At 38.1% G+C, this 15,417-nt stretch overlaps 1 protein-coding gene across 2 annotated transcripts; it reads right to left on the bottom strand.

Moving 5' to 3' along the window:
* Positions 1 to 5,221: 5,221 nt before the first annotated feature.
* On the bottom strand, positions 5,222 to 14,072 carry LOC145789075 (nucleolar complex-associated protein 3-like). Of its 2 annotated transcripts, XM_082881934.1 has the most exons (7): positions 13,857 to 14,072; positions 12,679 to 12,846; positions 10,296 to 10,398; positions 10,009 to 10,172; positions 8,702 to 8,840; positions 7,190 to 7,229; positions 5,222 to 5,562 (listed from the first exon to the last, which is right to left on the bottom strand). In XM_082881934.1, the coding sequence occupies exons 2-7, from the start codon at positions 12,720 to 12,722 to the stop codon at positions 5,513 to 5,515; spliced, it is 540 nt and encodes a 179-aa protein (XP_082738060.1). In that variant the 5' UTR covers positions 12,723 to 12,846; positions 13,857 to 14,072; the 3' UTR covers positions 5,222 to 5,512. The 2 variants fall into 2 exon arrangements, with proteins under 2 accessions (XP_082738060.1, XP_082738059.1); XM_082881933.1 differs by lacking the exons at positions 12,679 to 12,846; positions 13,857 to 14,072 and adding an exon at positions 10,547 to 10,661.
* Positions 14,073 to 15,417: the final 1,345 nt, after the last annotated feature.

Genomic DNA, 15,417 nt, shown 5'->3' with positions numbered 1-15,417 from the left:
CCGTATAGGTGTTCGAGTGTACAAGCCGTAACGCACGAGAAATTGTAAGTAAACGCCGTATTTACATATCTGCCACTGTGCAGGAGAATCCGTATAGGTGTTCGAGTGTTCGAACCGTAACGCGCGAGAAATTGTAATTAAACGCCGTATTTACATATCTGCCACTGTGCAGGAGAATCCGTATAGGTGTTCGAGTGTTCGGAACGTAACGCGCGAGAAATTTTAAGTAAACGCCGTATTTACATGTCTGCCACTGTGCAGGAGAATCCGTATGGGTGTTGAATGTTCGAACCGTAACGCGGGAGAAATGGTAAGTAAACGCTGTATTTACATATCTGCCACTGTGCAGGAGAATCCGTATAGGTGTTCGAGTGTGCGAAACATAACGCGCGAGAAATTGTAAGTAAACGCCGTATTTACATATCTGCCACTGAGCAGGAGAATCCTTATAGGTGTTCGAGTGTTCGGAACGTAACGCGCGAGAAATTGTAAGTAAACGCCGTATTTACATTTTTGCCACTGTGCAGGAGAATCCGTATAGGTGTTCGAGTGTTCGAAACGTAACGCGTGAGAAATTGTAAGTAAACGCCGTATTTACATATCTGCCACTGTGCAGGAGAATCCGTATAGGTGTTCGAGTGTTCGAAACGTAACGCGTGAGAAATTGTAATTAAACGCCGTATTTACATATCTGCCACTGTGCAGGAGAATCCGTATAGTTGTTCGAGTGTTCAAGCCGTAACGCACGAGAAATTGTAAGTAAACGCCGTATTTACATATCTGCCACTATGTAGGAGAATCCGTTTAGGTGTTCGAGTGTTCGAAATGTAACGCGCGAGAAATTGTATGTAAACGCCGTATTTACATATCTGCCACTGTGCAAGAGAATCCGTATAGGTGTTCGAGTGTTCGAAACGTAACGTGCGAGAAATTGTAAGTAAACGCCGTATTTACATATCTGCCACTGTGCAGGAGAATCCGTATAGGTGTTCGAGTGTTCGAACCGTAACGCGCGAGAAATTGTAAGTAAACGCCGTATTTACATATCTGCCACTGTGCAGGAGAATCCGTATAGGTGTTCGAGTGTTCGAAACATAACGCGCGACAAATTGTAAGTAAACGCCGTATTTACATATCTGCCACTATGCAGGAGAATCCGTGTAGGTGTTCGAGTGTTCGAAATGTAACGCGCGAGAAATTGTAAGTAAACGCCGTATTTACATATCTGCCACTGTGCAGGAGAATCCGTATAGGTGTTCGAGTGTTCGAAACGTAACGCGCGAGAAATTGTAAGTAAACACCGTATTTACGTATCTGCCACTGTGCAGGAGAATCCGTATAGGTGTTCGAGTGTGCGAAACATAACGCGCGAGAAATTGTAAGTAAACGCCGTATTTACATATCTGCCACTGAGCAGGAGAATCCTTATCGGTGTTCGAGTGTTCGAAACGTAACGCGCGAGAAATTTTAAGTAAACGCCGTATTTACATATCTGCCACTGTGCAGGAGAATGCGTATGGGTGTTCGAATGTTCGAACCGTAACGCGGGAGAAATTATAAGTAAACGCCGTATTTACATATCTGCCACTGTGCAGGACAATCCGTATAGGTGTTCGAGTGTTCGAACCGTAACGCGTGAGAAATTGTAAGTAAATGCCGTATTTACATATCTGCCACTGTGCAGGAGAATCCGTATAGGTGTTCGAGTGTTCGAAACATAACGCGCGAGAAATTGTAAGTAAACGCCGTATTTACATATCTGCCACTGTGCAGGAGAATCCGTATACGTGTTCGAGTGTTCGAACCGTAACGCGGGAGAAATTGTAAGTAAACGCCGTATTTACATATCTGCCACTGTGCAGGAGAATCCGTATAGGTGTTCGAGTGTTCGAACCGTAACGCGCGAGAAATTGTAATTAAACGCCGTATTTACATATCTGCCACTGTGCAGGAGAATCCGTATAGGTGTTCGAGTGTTCGGAACGTAACGCGCGAGAAATTTTAAGTAAACGCCGTATTTACATGTCTGCCACTGTGCAGGAGAATCCGTATGGGTGTTGAATGTTCGAACCGTAACGCGGGAGAAATGGTAAGTAAACGTCGTATTTACATATCTGCCACTGTGCAGGAGAATCCGTATAGGTGTTCGAGTGTGCGAAACATAACGCGCGAGAAATTGTAAGTAAACGCCGTATTTACATATCTGCCACTGAGCAGGAGAATCCTTATAGGTGTTCGAGTGTTCGAAACGTAACGCGCGAGAAATTTTTAGTAAACGCCGTATTTACATATCTGCCACTGTGCAGGAGAATCCGTATAGGTGTTCGAGTGTTCAAGCCGTAACGCACGAGAAATTGTAAGTAAACGCCGTATTTACATATCTGCCACTATGCAGGAGAATCCGTATAGGTGTTCGAGTGTTCGAAATGTAACGCGCGAGAAATTGTAAGTAAACGCCGTATTTACATTTTTGCCACTGTGCAGGAGAATCCGTATAGGTGTTCGAGTGTTCGAAACGTAACGCGTGAGAAATTGTAATTAAACGCCGTATTTACATATCTGCCACTGTGCAGGAGAATCCGTGTAGGTGTTCGAGTGTTCATGCCGTAACGCACGAGAAATTGAACATAAACGCCGTATTTATATATCTGCCACTATGCAGGAGAATCCGTATAGTTGTTCGAGTGTTCGAAAGGTAACGCGCGAGAAATTGTAAGTAAACGCCGTATTTACATATCTGCCACTGTGAAGGAGAATCCGTATAGGTGTTCGAGTGTTCGAAACGTAACGCGCGAGAAATTGTAAGTAAACGCCGTATTTACATATCTGCCACTGTGCAGGAGAATCCGTATAGGTGTTCGAGTGTTCGAACCGTAACGCGCGAGAAATTGTAAGTAAACGCCGTATTTACATATCTGCCACTGTGCAGGAGAATCCGTATAGGTGTTCGAGTGTTCGAAACATAACGCGCGAGAAATTGTAAGTAAACGCCGTATTTACATATCTGCCACTGTGCAGGAGAATCCGTATACGTGTTCGAGTGTTCGAACCGTAACGCGGGAGAAATTGTAAGTAAACGCCGTATTTACATATCTGCCACTGTGCAGGAGAATCCGTATAGGTGTTCGAGTGTTCGAACCGTAACGCGCGAGAAATTGTAATTAAACGCCGTATTTACATATCTGCCACTGTGCAGGAGAATCCGTATAGGTGTTCGAGTGTTCGGAACGTAACGCGCGAGAAATTTTAAGTAAACGCCGTATTTACATGTCTGCCACTGTGCAGGAGAATCCGTATGGGTGTTGAATGTTCGAACCGTAACGCGGGAGAAATGGTAAGTAAACGCCGTATTTACATATCTGCCACTGTGCAGGAGAATCCGTATAGGTGTTCGAGTGTGCGAAACATAACGCGCGAGAAATTGTAAGTAAACGCCGTATTTACATATCTGCCACTGAGCAGGAGAATCCTTATAGGTGTTCGAGTGTTCGAAACGTAACGCGCGAAAAATTTTTAGTAAACGCCGTATTTACATATCTGCCACTGTGCAGGAGAATGTGTATGGGTGTTCGAATGTTCGAACCGTAACGCGGGAGAAATTATAAGTAAACGCCGTATTTACATATCTGCCACTGTGCAGGAGAATCCGTATAGGTGTTCGAGTGTTCGAACCGTAACGCGCGAGAAATTGTAAGTAAACGCCGTATTTACATATCTGCCACTGTGCAGGAGAATCCGTATAGGTGTTCGAGTGTTCGAAACGTAACGCGTGAGAAATTGTAATTAAACGCCGTATTTACATATCTGCCACTGTGCAGGAGAATCCGTATAGGTGTTCGAGTGTTCAAGCCGTAACGCACGAGAAATTGTAAGTAAACGCCGTATTTACATATCTGCCACTATGCAGGAGAATCCGTATACGTGTTCGAGTGTTCGAAATGTAACGCGCGAGAAATTGTAAGTAAACGCCGTATTTACATATCTGCCACTGTGCAGGAGAATCCGTATAGGTGTTCGAGTGTTTGAAACGTAACGCGCGAGAAATTGTAAGTAAACGCCGTATTTACATATCTGCCACTGTGCAGGAGAATCCGTATAGGTGTTCGAGTGTTCGAACCGTAACGCGCGAAAAATTGTAAGTAAACGCCGTATTTACGTATCTGCCACTGTGCAGGAGAATCCGTATAGGTGTTCGAGTGTTCGAAACATAACGCGCGAGAAATTGTAAGTAAACGCCGTATTTACATATCTGCCACTGTGCAGGAGAATCCGTATACGTGTTCGAGTGTTCGAACCGTAACGCGGGAGAAATTGTAAGTAAACGCCGTATTTACATATCTGCCACTGTGCAGGAGAATCCGTATAGGTGTTCGAGTGTTCGAACCGTAAGGCGCGAGAAATTGTAATTAAACGCCGTATTTACATATCTGCCACTGTGCAGGAGAATCCGTATAGGTGTTCGAGTGTTCGAAACGTAACGCGCGAGAAATTGTAAGTAAACGCCGTATTTACATATCTGCCACTGTGCAGGAGAATCCGTATAGGTGTTCGAGTGTTCGAACCGTAACGCGCGAGAAATTGTAAGTAAACGCCGTATTTACATATCTGCCACTGTCACTACAACAAAAAATGCCTTTAGTGACAGATTGGTTTTGTCTCCAAACATCAAAATTTCGTCACTAAAGTGATCTGTGACGAAAAAAATTTGTCACCACGTTCGTGGCCTATACGTCGTCACAAAAAGTACCTGGTGACGAAAAACAATTTCGTCACCTATTTTTCATTTTTGGCGACGAAATGTTTCGTCTCCAAATGTTGAATTTTTCGTCCTCTAAAACACCAATTTCGTCACCAAAACTAAATAATATTTTATTTTAATTATTTTTTGCGACGAAATATTTCGTCACCAAATATATTTTAGTGACGAAAGTTTCCCTCACCAATGATATGATTTAAGGTAACAAAAAAATTTCGTCACTAAAATGAGCAAAAAAAAAAATTATTCAATGACAAAACATTGCCACCAAATATTTCAATTTAGCGACGAAATATACGAAATTATTTGTTTCGTACTATATCATTAGTGACCATTATTCGTCATGTTTTTTGAAAACTAATAGCGACATTTTTTATTTCGTCACTAATAAAAATTAAAAATTTTGAAAATGGAGACACTATTTTCTTCCGAAATTTTTTCTTTTCAGTAACAATTCCCTACGCATTTCAATAACCTGTTCAATAAAATATCTATTACAAATCAATACAAAAATCTGCTCATTTTCATAAACATCACAATCGAATTTTAGCACTATCCACAAAAATATAATATGAACTGCATGTGGATTATAAACATGTCTCCTAATATCCACAAAAAACGTCTATTAATATCTACAAAAATATAATATCAACCGTATGCAGATTACCAAACACATCTCCTAGTATCCAACAAAAAACATGTCTACTAATATTAACAAAAATAAAATATCAAGGGCGGATTAAACACGTCCATATTCTACCATCGGCCCTCCAAATTAACAAACACGTCCATATCAAATCTCGAATCTGCAAAAAAATGAAACACAAAAAAAAAAAAATGTTAGTTAGACAATTATTATCTTATCCATAACATATATAATTTAACATGTATTTTTGGACTTAGTTTTCAAACCAGGAGTCCCGTGCTAGTTCTGTAAGTTTTCACAACTCACATTAGTCCATCCCGAGGTGTTTGAGGTGTTTCCCGGGCCGTCTCGTGGCTGTTGCACGATTTTGGCCCCCGAAGGCCTATTTTCAAGCTTAAGTGTGACAAAGTGCATTTTTGGACTTAGTTTTCAAACCGGGAGTCCCGTGCTAATTCCGTAAGTTTCCACAACTCACATTGGTCCGTCCCGAGGTGTTTGAGATATTTCCCGGGCCGTCTCGTGGCTGTTGCACGATTTTGACCTCCGAAGGCCTATTTTCAAGCTTAAGTGTGGAAAAGTGCATTTTTGGACTTAGTTTTCAAACCGGGAGTCCCGTGCTAGTTCCGTAAGTTTCCACAACTCACATTGGTCCTTCCCGAGGTGTTTGAGGTGTTTCCCGGGCCGTCTCGTGGCTGTTGCACGATTTTGGCTCCCGAAGGCCTATTTTCAAGCTTTAGTGTGAAAAAATGCATTTTCGGACTTAGTTTCAAACCGGGAGTCCCGTGCTAGTTCCGTAAGTTTCCACAACTCACATTGGTCCATGCCGAGGTGTTTGAGGTGTTTCCAGGGCCATCTCGTGGCTGTTGCACGATTTTGGCCCCCGAAGGCCTATTTTCAAGCTTAAGTGTGAAAAAGTGAATTTTTGGACTTAGTTTTCAAACCGAGAGTCCCGTGCTAGTTTCATAAGTTTCCACAACTCACATTTGTCCGTCCCGAGGTGTTTGAGATGTTTCCCGGGCCGTCTCGTGGCTGTTGCACAATTTTGGCCCCCGAAAGCCTATTTTTTGAAGCTTAAGTATGAAAAAGTGCATTTTTGGACTTAGTTTTCAAACTAGGAGTCCCGTACTAGTTCTGTAAGTTTCCACAACTCACATTGGTCCATCCCGAGGTGTTTGAGGTGTTTCCCAGGCCGTCTCGTGACTGTTGCACGATTTTGGCCCCCGAAGGCCCATTTTCAAGCTTAAGTGTTAGAAAAGTGCATTTTTTAACTTAGTTTTCAAACCGAGAGTCCCATGCTACTTCTGTAAGTTTTCACAATTTACATTGGTCCCTCCTGAGGTGTTGGAAGTGTTCCCCACGCCTTCTCGTGACTGTTACACGATTTTGGCCCCCTGATAGCCTATTTTCAATCTTAAGTGTGAGAAAAGTGCATTTTTTGAGTTAGTTTTCAAACCAGGAGCCCCGTGCTAGTTCTATAAGTTTCCGCAACTTACATTTGTCTCTCCCGAGGTGTTTGAGATGTTCCTCAGTCCTCCTAATGACTATTACACTATTTTAGCCCCTGATGGCCTATTTTCAAGCTTAAGTGTGAAAAGAGTGCCTTTTTCAACTTAGTTTTTAAACCGGAAGTCCCGTGCTACCAATTGATCTCTTTCAAGCATTTAAATTGATACTCACATCACTAATTGAACTCACAAATAAAGCTAAGCAGAGTTTACAAGAAAAACATTTGTTTCATAAGCTAAGAGAGAGGACATGCTGAATAAAAAGATAAGTGCAGTACATACCTACACAGCTCTTTGTCTCCTGTTGAACTTTATCAATAACCTAGAAAACCGATGAATAACAACGCATTAGGTCAATTCAAACATTTAAAAATGGATAACAATAAAATGGTGATAGCTAGAGTTAAGACTAAGAGGAGCACGCCAAAAAGATAATAAATTATGACAATCAAGCAAATGCCCAGAGTTCAGAAGCAATAGCAGCAACATGATAAGGATTAGATTGAACATCAATTTGGAGCTTTTCTAACTGAACTTTGCTTCAGCAACTCTAACTGAGGTATTACTATAGTGAGTCTTTTTAAAAGATTTAAGAACTGCTTTAAGAGATTTGAGCTTAGAGACAAGTTCGTACATAGGACTAAAAATTAAAAAAATTGAAAGGCATATGATCATGTTTTGCTTCAGGCCTAACCATAACAATTCCAGGACTGTGATCTGAAATACCAGGAGGAGCAAAAAATGTCTGTGACTCGGTCAAGATGCTAAGCCGAGCCTCATTGACCAAAATACGATCTAGCTTTGTAAACAGAATATGTCCATCACTATCCTTTGTTGTGGAAACCACAAGATGATAAAACTTAAGAATGATTAATTAAAGAATATGTCCATCACTATCCTTCTTTGAAAATGTTCAGCTTTTCAAGAACATACACCACTCATCTACGTCTTGTGCTCATATTTAACATTTTCTCTAAAATGTAAGACACTATCCCCAACCTCAAAAAGCCAAACAATGCACAGCACCACAAAAACACAATCGGGAAAAAAAGTGAAGTACAAAGAACAAATATTCCCTTGAACAAGACATCTGATTCTGCAAAGTTGAGCGTGAACAAAAAAAAAAGAAATCAATCGGCTTACCATAGACAGTGTCCGACGGAAGTATGTATACTTTTTATGAATACATGACATAAAACAGTGAATGGCAATGACAGTGTAATGTCCCATTTTTGCATTTGGACATAGCACCATTCTTTTAGTGCTGTACTCAAGTAGGTTGATATTGACAATACAAAAATCCATTCCAATAATGAACCAAAAAAAAAAAATACCCACACACTTCTCATTCTGCAGGCGTAGGCATATAGGGTGTTTTTATCTACAGTCACATGTGAGGGCTTTCTATGTACAACCATTGCAGAACAGCCTGGTGCAAAGAGAGACGCAAAAATAGATGCAAAGACACAAACTTCATACAGAGACAAGCACATGCACACACAACAAATATGCAATAAGAAAAATAAAACAAAATACCTGAAGGACACAAAGTCCTTCAAAACAATGAAAAGAGATGATGATAAACATAAGATTGGAACAAAACATAAAGGGGCTCATATCATCTAGAGTCTTCTCAAAAAAAAATAAAGTAGCACGCAACAATGTTCAGAAATAAACTAGATTAACCTTTATGATTTATACTCAATTCAACTTTTAATAGTTCATGGCGAACCTAAATGATGCAAAACCAATTTGTTGTTGATCAAAAAAATAAATAAATAAATAAATAAATACCTCAATGGAATCAGGATGTAATTGGCAATCATAAACTTTCACATGCTCTGCAATCAATTGAACTGCCTCCACAATAGCCTCACCACCATGCTTTCCCTCATTTATAAAAAGAGACTTTACAGTGGCACAACAGAGTTTCCTGTCACCAAAAACCATGCAATCTTATGTGGCAAAGATTTCATGCTGAGAATAAGTGCATCGTTTTTTTACTTTTTCATTAAATTATAATATAAGGGCGAAGAGGGAAAGTTAAAACGTTAGATCCAACAGCACTAAGGCACAATACAAGCACCACCTTCAAAAGGGCCTAACTTTTGAAGGGGTGATGACACTTTAAATACACATGGGAATCCTATACCGGTGTTGATGTGAAAGAATCAGACAATTTTTTTCACTATGTTATAATACAATGGGGAAGGGACAACAATGAACAATAACCTTTACTTTTTATATAATTAAAATAAAAAAAATAAAAAAGGAAAGTAGAAATCACAAGACATATTTTGCAGCATGTGAGAAAAAAATAATACCAAGTCAACTGTAGGTGTAGTTGAAGCGAGGTAATTTTGTTGGAGGAACCGCAAAGGCATTAAATCCTCACAAGCAATTATGGGGTTATGGCTACACTGGCAATATCAATGCATGCTTTGGAAGCTGTAATGTGGTTTCAACTAGCGTTATGGTAGATAAATACTGTAAGTTGGTGAGGAAAATCATGTGGACACGGGTAATAGAGTACCGTGGAATAAGGGGAGGTGATGGAAGTAAACCATTGATAACAATGATAGAAGCACACACAGTGTAAAGGTGGGGGTGGAAGTGGCAGAAGTTGCAAATGTTCATGAACATTTTGGTTCCAGAAGTTGAGATGTCTGATTGGGATCTTACCATCCACTATCACGCCTTTGAAGTGGAATCCTCTTACTTAGCTGAGAAAAAGGACAAATTTTGGTCCCATATCACATTCATACCCCATTTATTCCCACTCACCCCACCTCATAGGATACACCATATGAAGGGGGAAAAAAAAAAAGAAAAAAGGCCAATTTCACCGCCATCATGAATGATCGAAATATCAAATTTGAGGACCATAATTTCAATAGTTGGAAGATGGTCCTACTGAAAACATACATGATCGGTATTCAAACCAGTGTCATAACTCTCATACACCCCAGCTTAAACCGAAGGCTAGTAAAGGTGCTAACGCACTAAAAGATGTTTAAAAAAAATGCTACACAGCATGTTTCCTCAATAACTGCCTGAAAATTTATGAAAATGGAAAATAAAGAATAAAGATATATCAAAACCTTACAACATCATCCGCAGAACTTATGTTCTTAATAACAGCAGCTAACAAGCTCTCACGATAGTTGAAGTGGGGAACTGAATCTAGCAAAGTACAGATACAACGAATAGCCACACGCTGAAATGAGGCCTGCTGTTCTAAGGCTATCAACCTCTGCAAGTATCCCTGCACATGTACAGACGGAAAAAACTTCAAAACAAGGAAGCAAATACCATAGCTAGAGTTCAAAGCTTAAATTAACATCAACACTCCATTTCCATTAGCCATTCACAAAGTGCCAAGCTGAACCTTGTATGTAGATAGGAGGGTGGATTCATAGTACTGCATTTTCTTAACAACCTTTGAAACAACCATTTCCTGCTCCTTCTCAGTGGGCAGCCTAATTCGATAGCTGTAACACACATTCAAAAAATAGCAAAAGACTTGAATGGTAATGAAAACAGAAAAAAAAATTAAAAATAAAAAATAAAAAAATAATAATAATAAGTTCATAGAACACTGCACACAGAGCACTATGGAAGGAAACTAAAATGTTTTACCCAGGTATAATGTCTTTGAAAACAGCCAATAAAGACTTTAGCCCAAGGACTGCTATAGCATGATCTCCATCTTTAGAGATTTGCAGCATTTCTTTAAAGGCAATTATCAACAAAGCATGAGATTTAATGACTTTAAAAAAATTATTTAGAATTTTACTCAAAAAATGTTCCGTTCAAGTATGTTAATATTAACTCGGTAGAGTACAGATTGTATATGTATATTAAGCAGAGCAGAACTAAGTTTGTGAAAATGACAATTGGAACTAGGAGGAATGTAATAAATGTGCGAGGGAGAGAGGCAGTGGTTATACTACTTCAAAGCAAAGATGCAACAGTGGTCAAACCAACCATTCAACTCTTATCAGTCACATCAAAAACCTACCCTGCTCGCTAAATCTCAGTCGATCTCCGCAATATCCATTATTACTATTTGTGTCCCCTGCCGATCAATTACAGAGACAGAGGTGATTTCTATGAAGTTTCTCTCAAACTCCTTAGACTCACAGTTTGTCTCTACTACAATTATTAAGTTCAACTTGTAATCAGTTCGATTGAATTCAAAATCTCATAACTTGAGTCAGCTTGACTCGAGTAAATTTGATAAGATTTTAAACCAAATTTGAAATGCCACTATTTGATTCAAATTTAACTCAGCTCATTTATTGTTGTAACAATTACCATGTGTGCATCATGGAGGAACACAAATTTATTCAACAACTCTTTCAATCACAAATTTTAATGATGAAATAATTTTGAGTTAGGCTTCTGTCCATTCCAAGAATGGACCGGAGATCAAACTCAATATTGAGTTTGTAAGTGAACAAAATTTAAACTTCTAAAGTATAGCGGACATAGCACAATTTGAGAGTTCAGACTAAACTCTCTAGTCCATACCCAGACATTTGTCGCCCAAGCCACCTTAGAGCAATAGGTTTCAATGTGATCACGGTTCGTCCATCCATAGCTAGAGTTTTCAGGTAATTGGATTGGGAGTGTCCACCCCTACGCTAGAAGGACAAAAAAATAAAAAGTTTCTATACTTGCATGATCCACTTGCTGATCAAGAAGTGAACTGTTGAATCTCCCTACATAATCAGAATAATTTTAGTTCCTAGTTGTGGACCAGTGAGTAGGTCAATGGTAAAATCAACACGTCATGAGCGCTGAAACCATGAAGAGTACATTTCACAAGTAACTGACAAATTCTTAATCACTTTACACCGTCCAAACTAAACCCCCCATCCCCCACAAAAACAAAAAAGAAACATGACAAAAAAAATTGCCAAAATTTATGGAAATTAAACATATTGTTGCGGAGTCAATATGGGTACACTGCACAAGTTTCCTATGCTTTTGAGGTCAACTAAACAACACAAAAACAGCACTTCGTTTATGCCTTCGTTTACAAACATCTCAACCTTGTACTACACTGTCTCAAATTACATACCGGCATGTCAACGATAATCAAAGGGCTACAAAAATATACATCCTCCGTCCCAAAATAATAGTCTCTTTTGGGAAATCTAACTTTTTTTGATAGTATAGTTATTGCACTTTAAAAAAATTGATTTTTCAAAATTATCATTTGATAGTATATTTTTTTGAGAAATATCAATTGTCATAATTGTACTTTTTATGTTATTAATGAATTTAAAAGAAGGGTAAAATAGGAAATTCGTATTACTTTTGTTCTTAATTTTTGAAAGGGGACTAATATTTTGGGATAATGAAAAATGGAATAAGGGACTAATATTTTGGGACGGAGGGAGTACTAAATTTCATAGCATACTGAATAATTCCAAACCAATTCCCAAAATGAGGTTCTACAGTAGCATCTGATCGATGTCTGAAAAGGGTCCAACGGGCAATCCTCCAATCACATTCTAAATTCTATGCCTTTGCTTAACAAGTGCTCTTTTTTATAATATGTAATTACCAATTACATATAGCAGGATCAAGGAATAAAATACCGAATAAAAGGATATATCACAACTTAAAAAATATGAATATAGATAAATTGGAGAAATTTATATAAATATTGAAACGTATCAATGTATCAAGGTCTTGAAAATAAGGATGTATCGTCAATATTGATGATATTTATAATAACAGTTTAGGATTTATTACTGTACCTCCTTTCGATTGAAAATGCCAACAGCAAGAGCAGCAGATGCATTTGTTTTAGTGAAAACCTCCGAGAAGTGTTCAAACTGCTCCTGCACCACTACTAGCGATCACAGGGATGTTCACAGCATCTGAGATCAGCTTTATAAGATCTTTATGGAATCCTTTCCCTTGATCTGAAAGGAATCAATTAAGCAATAACCTTAGAAATGAAAAACTAGTTTGTCAATGAAAATAATACAATTCAACTGATGGAACTAAAAAAAAATGACATCCTCAGGACATGAAGAGATGAGTCCAATGGTACTGGAAAATAACCCATCAATGATTCTATCGGTGGATCCAAAAGATGGCTTCATAAGATAATGAACTTCAAATAAAACCATGCTTTCAAAGGCAATTATCAACAAAGCATGAGATTTAAAGACTTTAAAATACCGTTAGATCCTTCAAGTTCAAAAATAGAACGAAATCTGGAAAAGGAAAGTAAATGACAAATAATTCAAGCATATCAACACTAACACAATGACTTTATAGGAAAGTAAACTTAAGAATGAGTTGATCCTAATAAAACCTCTAGAGCTCTGTACGAAAGAGTAACAATCTGTGGAACAAAAAAAATAACAGATGCAACAAACAGAAAAATTAAAGAGCATAAATGCATAGGGAATGAAACTGAGATTCATCCACCGGACAATTGACATGTACAAATTGATAAATCAGATTTTATAATTATCCAATCCTGCTGCTCAACAAAAATAAAATAAAAAAATAAACAAAACAATGAAGAAAAAATTAGCCATTGTGGCATTTTATCAAACACCTAGTAGACCCATAATCAGAAGCATGAGACTTTACTGTGTGTAGAATCACCAATAATTCATTCACTTCAGTGATTATATTGGGTAGAATATAAATATCATAATTAGAATACATAACATGCTAATCATTCTATTTTCTATATTTTTTCCCCAAATTAAAATCATTCAAGTTGTTCATAGAACCCTTTACAGTAGAGAAGTTTTGGAGATGTTAGAAGTAGTGAATGGAATCACTTTAATCTCAACTTAACAATGAATTCCATTTACGCAAACATGTCCGAAGACAGAGTGAGGGTAGAGAATGGGAAACCCAGAGACCTGAACAGAGAGAGGGGTAGAGAAAGAGAGAGAGACAACAAACTGACCTGGAACTCACGATGGTGCTGTAGCTTGATGTTGGTGCAGGATGAACTCACGGTGTGGAGGACGAACCGTCCTGACGATGGAGGATGAACTCACGGTGGTGGATGAACCGTCTTCACGGTGGAGTATGAACTCACGATGGTTCTCTGTTACAGCTTTGTGAAGGAACTATAGATAGATTAGGGCAAAGTTCTAATCAAGGAGATGAAAAGTTTTTTTGGGACTGAAATTTTGATATTATTCAATTTAGGCGCTAAATCAAAAAAAAATTTGGCGCTGTAATTTTGGGAGCATGTAAAGACATAGAAAAATATGAAAAAAAATAAAAATAAATCATAATTGGGTAGTAATGTGAAAGTATTCTCATTAAAAAATAAATTTAGGTATTTTATGAAATTTTTTAGTTACCAAATTTGTAATTTGTTGTAGTGAGAGAGAGAGATATAGAAGGAAAATTGATAAACACATACACACACAAAAAAAAAAAAAAAAATTAATAGTCTATTTTTTTTCATTACAATCCAATTTGTCAAAATTTTCCATCCAAAATTAGTGACAAAATAATTTCCTCACTAAAAGGTCTCAAAATATTAAAAATTATTAGTAACGGAAATATATTTCTCACCAAATAATCTTAAAATATTTAAAATCAAGTTTTTTTTTTTAAAATGTAAAATTAATGGTGACGAAAATATATTCTTCACTAATAATTTTATAATTAATGAAAAAAAATTTTCTCACCAAAAGTTTTAAAATTTTGACGCCACTCGGAGGTTGGAAAAGTGAGAAGATGGAAGAGGGAGCTCAGAAAAGCGAGAAGAGGGCAGGGAAGAGAGAGTGAGGCGAAAACAGGCCGCGAGAAAGAGAGAGTGTCGGCTGGTGACGTGCGGGTTGATCGATGCGAAAAAGATGAACGAACGGTGTGAAGGAGATATATGGGTGAGGGAGTGACAGAGAGAGATATCTATGGTTCAATTTTATTTTTTATTGATTTTAAGCATTTGGAGACGAAATTTGGTTTTCCTCTCTAAAAATAATACATTTGGAGACGGAATTATTTCCTTTCTAAAATTTTTTACAATGGTGACGAAAAATTTCGTCTCTAAAATGGCACCTAATCTTCCGCCAAATTTTCCAAGGGCGGGAAATTCTTTTGTGACGAAAAATAAAATTTAGAGACGAATAAAATTTTCGTCACCTATTGTTTTGTTTGATTTTAAGCATTTGGTGACGAAATTTGATTTTCGTCTTTAAAAATAGTACAATTGGAGACGAAATCTTATTTTCATCACTAAAACATGCATATTTGGGGACGAAATATTTTTTCGTCACGCGTTTTCGTCACCATAGACCTTTTTTGTTGTAGTGTGTGCAGGAGAATCCGTATAGGTGTTCGAGTGTTCGAAACGTAACGCGCGAGAAATTGTAAGTAAACGCCGTATTTACATATCTGCCACTGTGCAGGAGAATCCGTATAGGTGTTCGAGTGTTCGAACCGTAACGCGCGAGAAATTGTAAGTAAACGCCGTATTTACATATCTGCCACTGTGCAGGAGAATCCGT

Source organism: Camellia sinensis, chromosome 8 (genome assembly GCF_055761805.1).
Source record: "Camellia sinensis isolate YWXY chromosome 8, ASM5576180v1, whole genome shotgun sequence".
NCBI classification, from domain to species: domain Eukaryota; kingdom Viridiplantae; phylum Streptophyta; class Magnoliopsida; order Ericales; family Theaceae; genus Camellia; species Camellia sinensis.
Note: the sequence above shows the minus strand (reverse complement) of the source record. Positions and strands in the feature narration are given on the sequence as shown.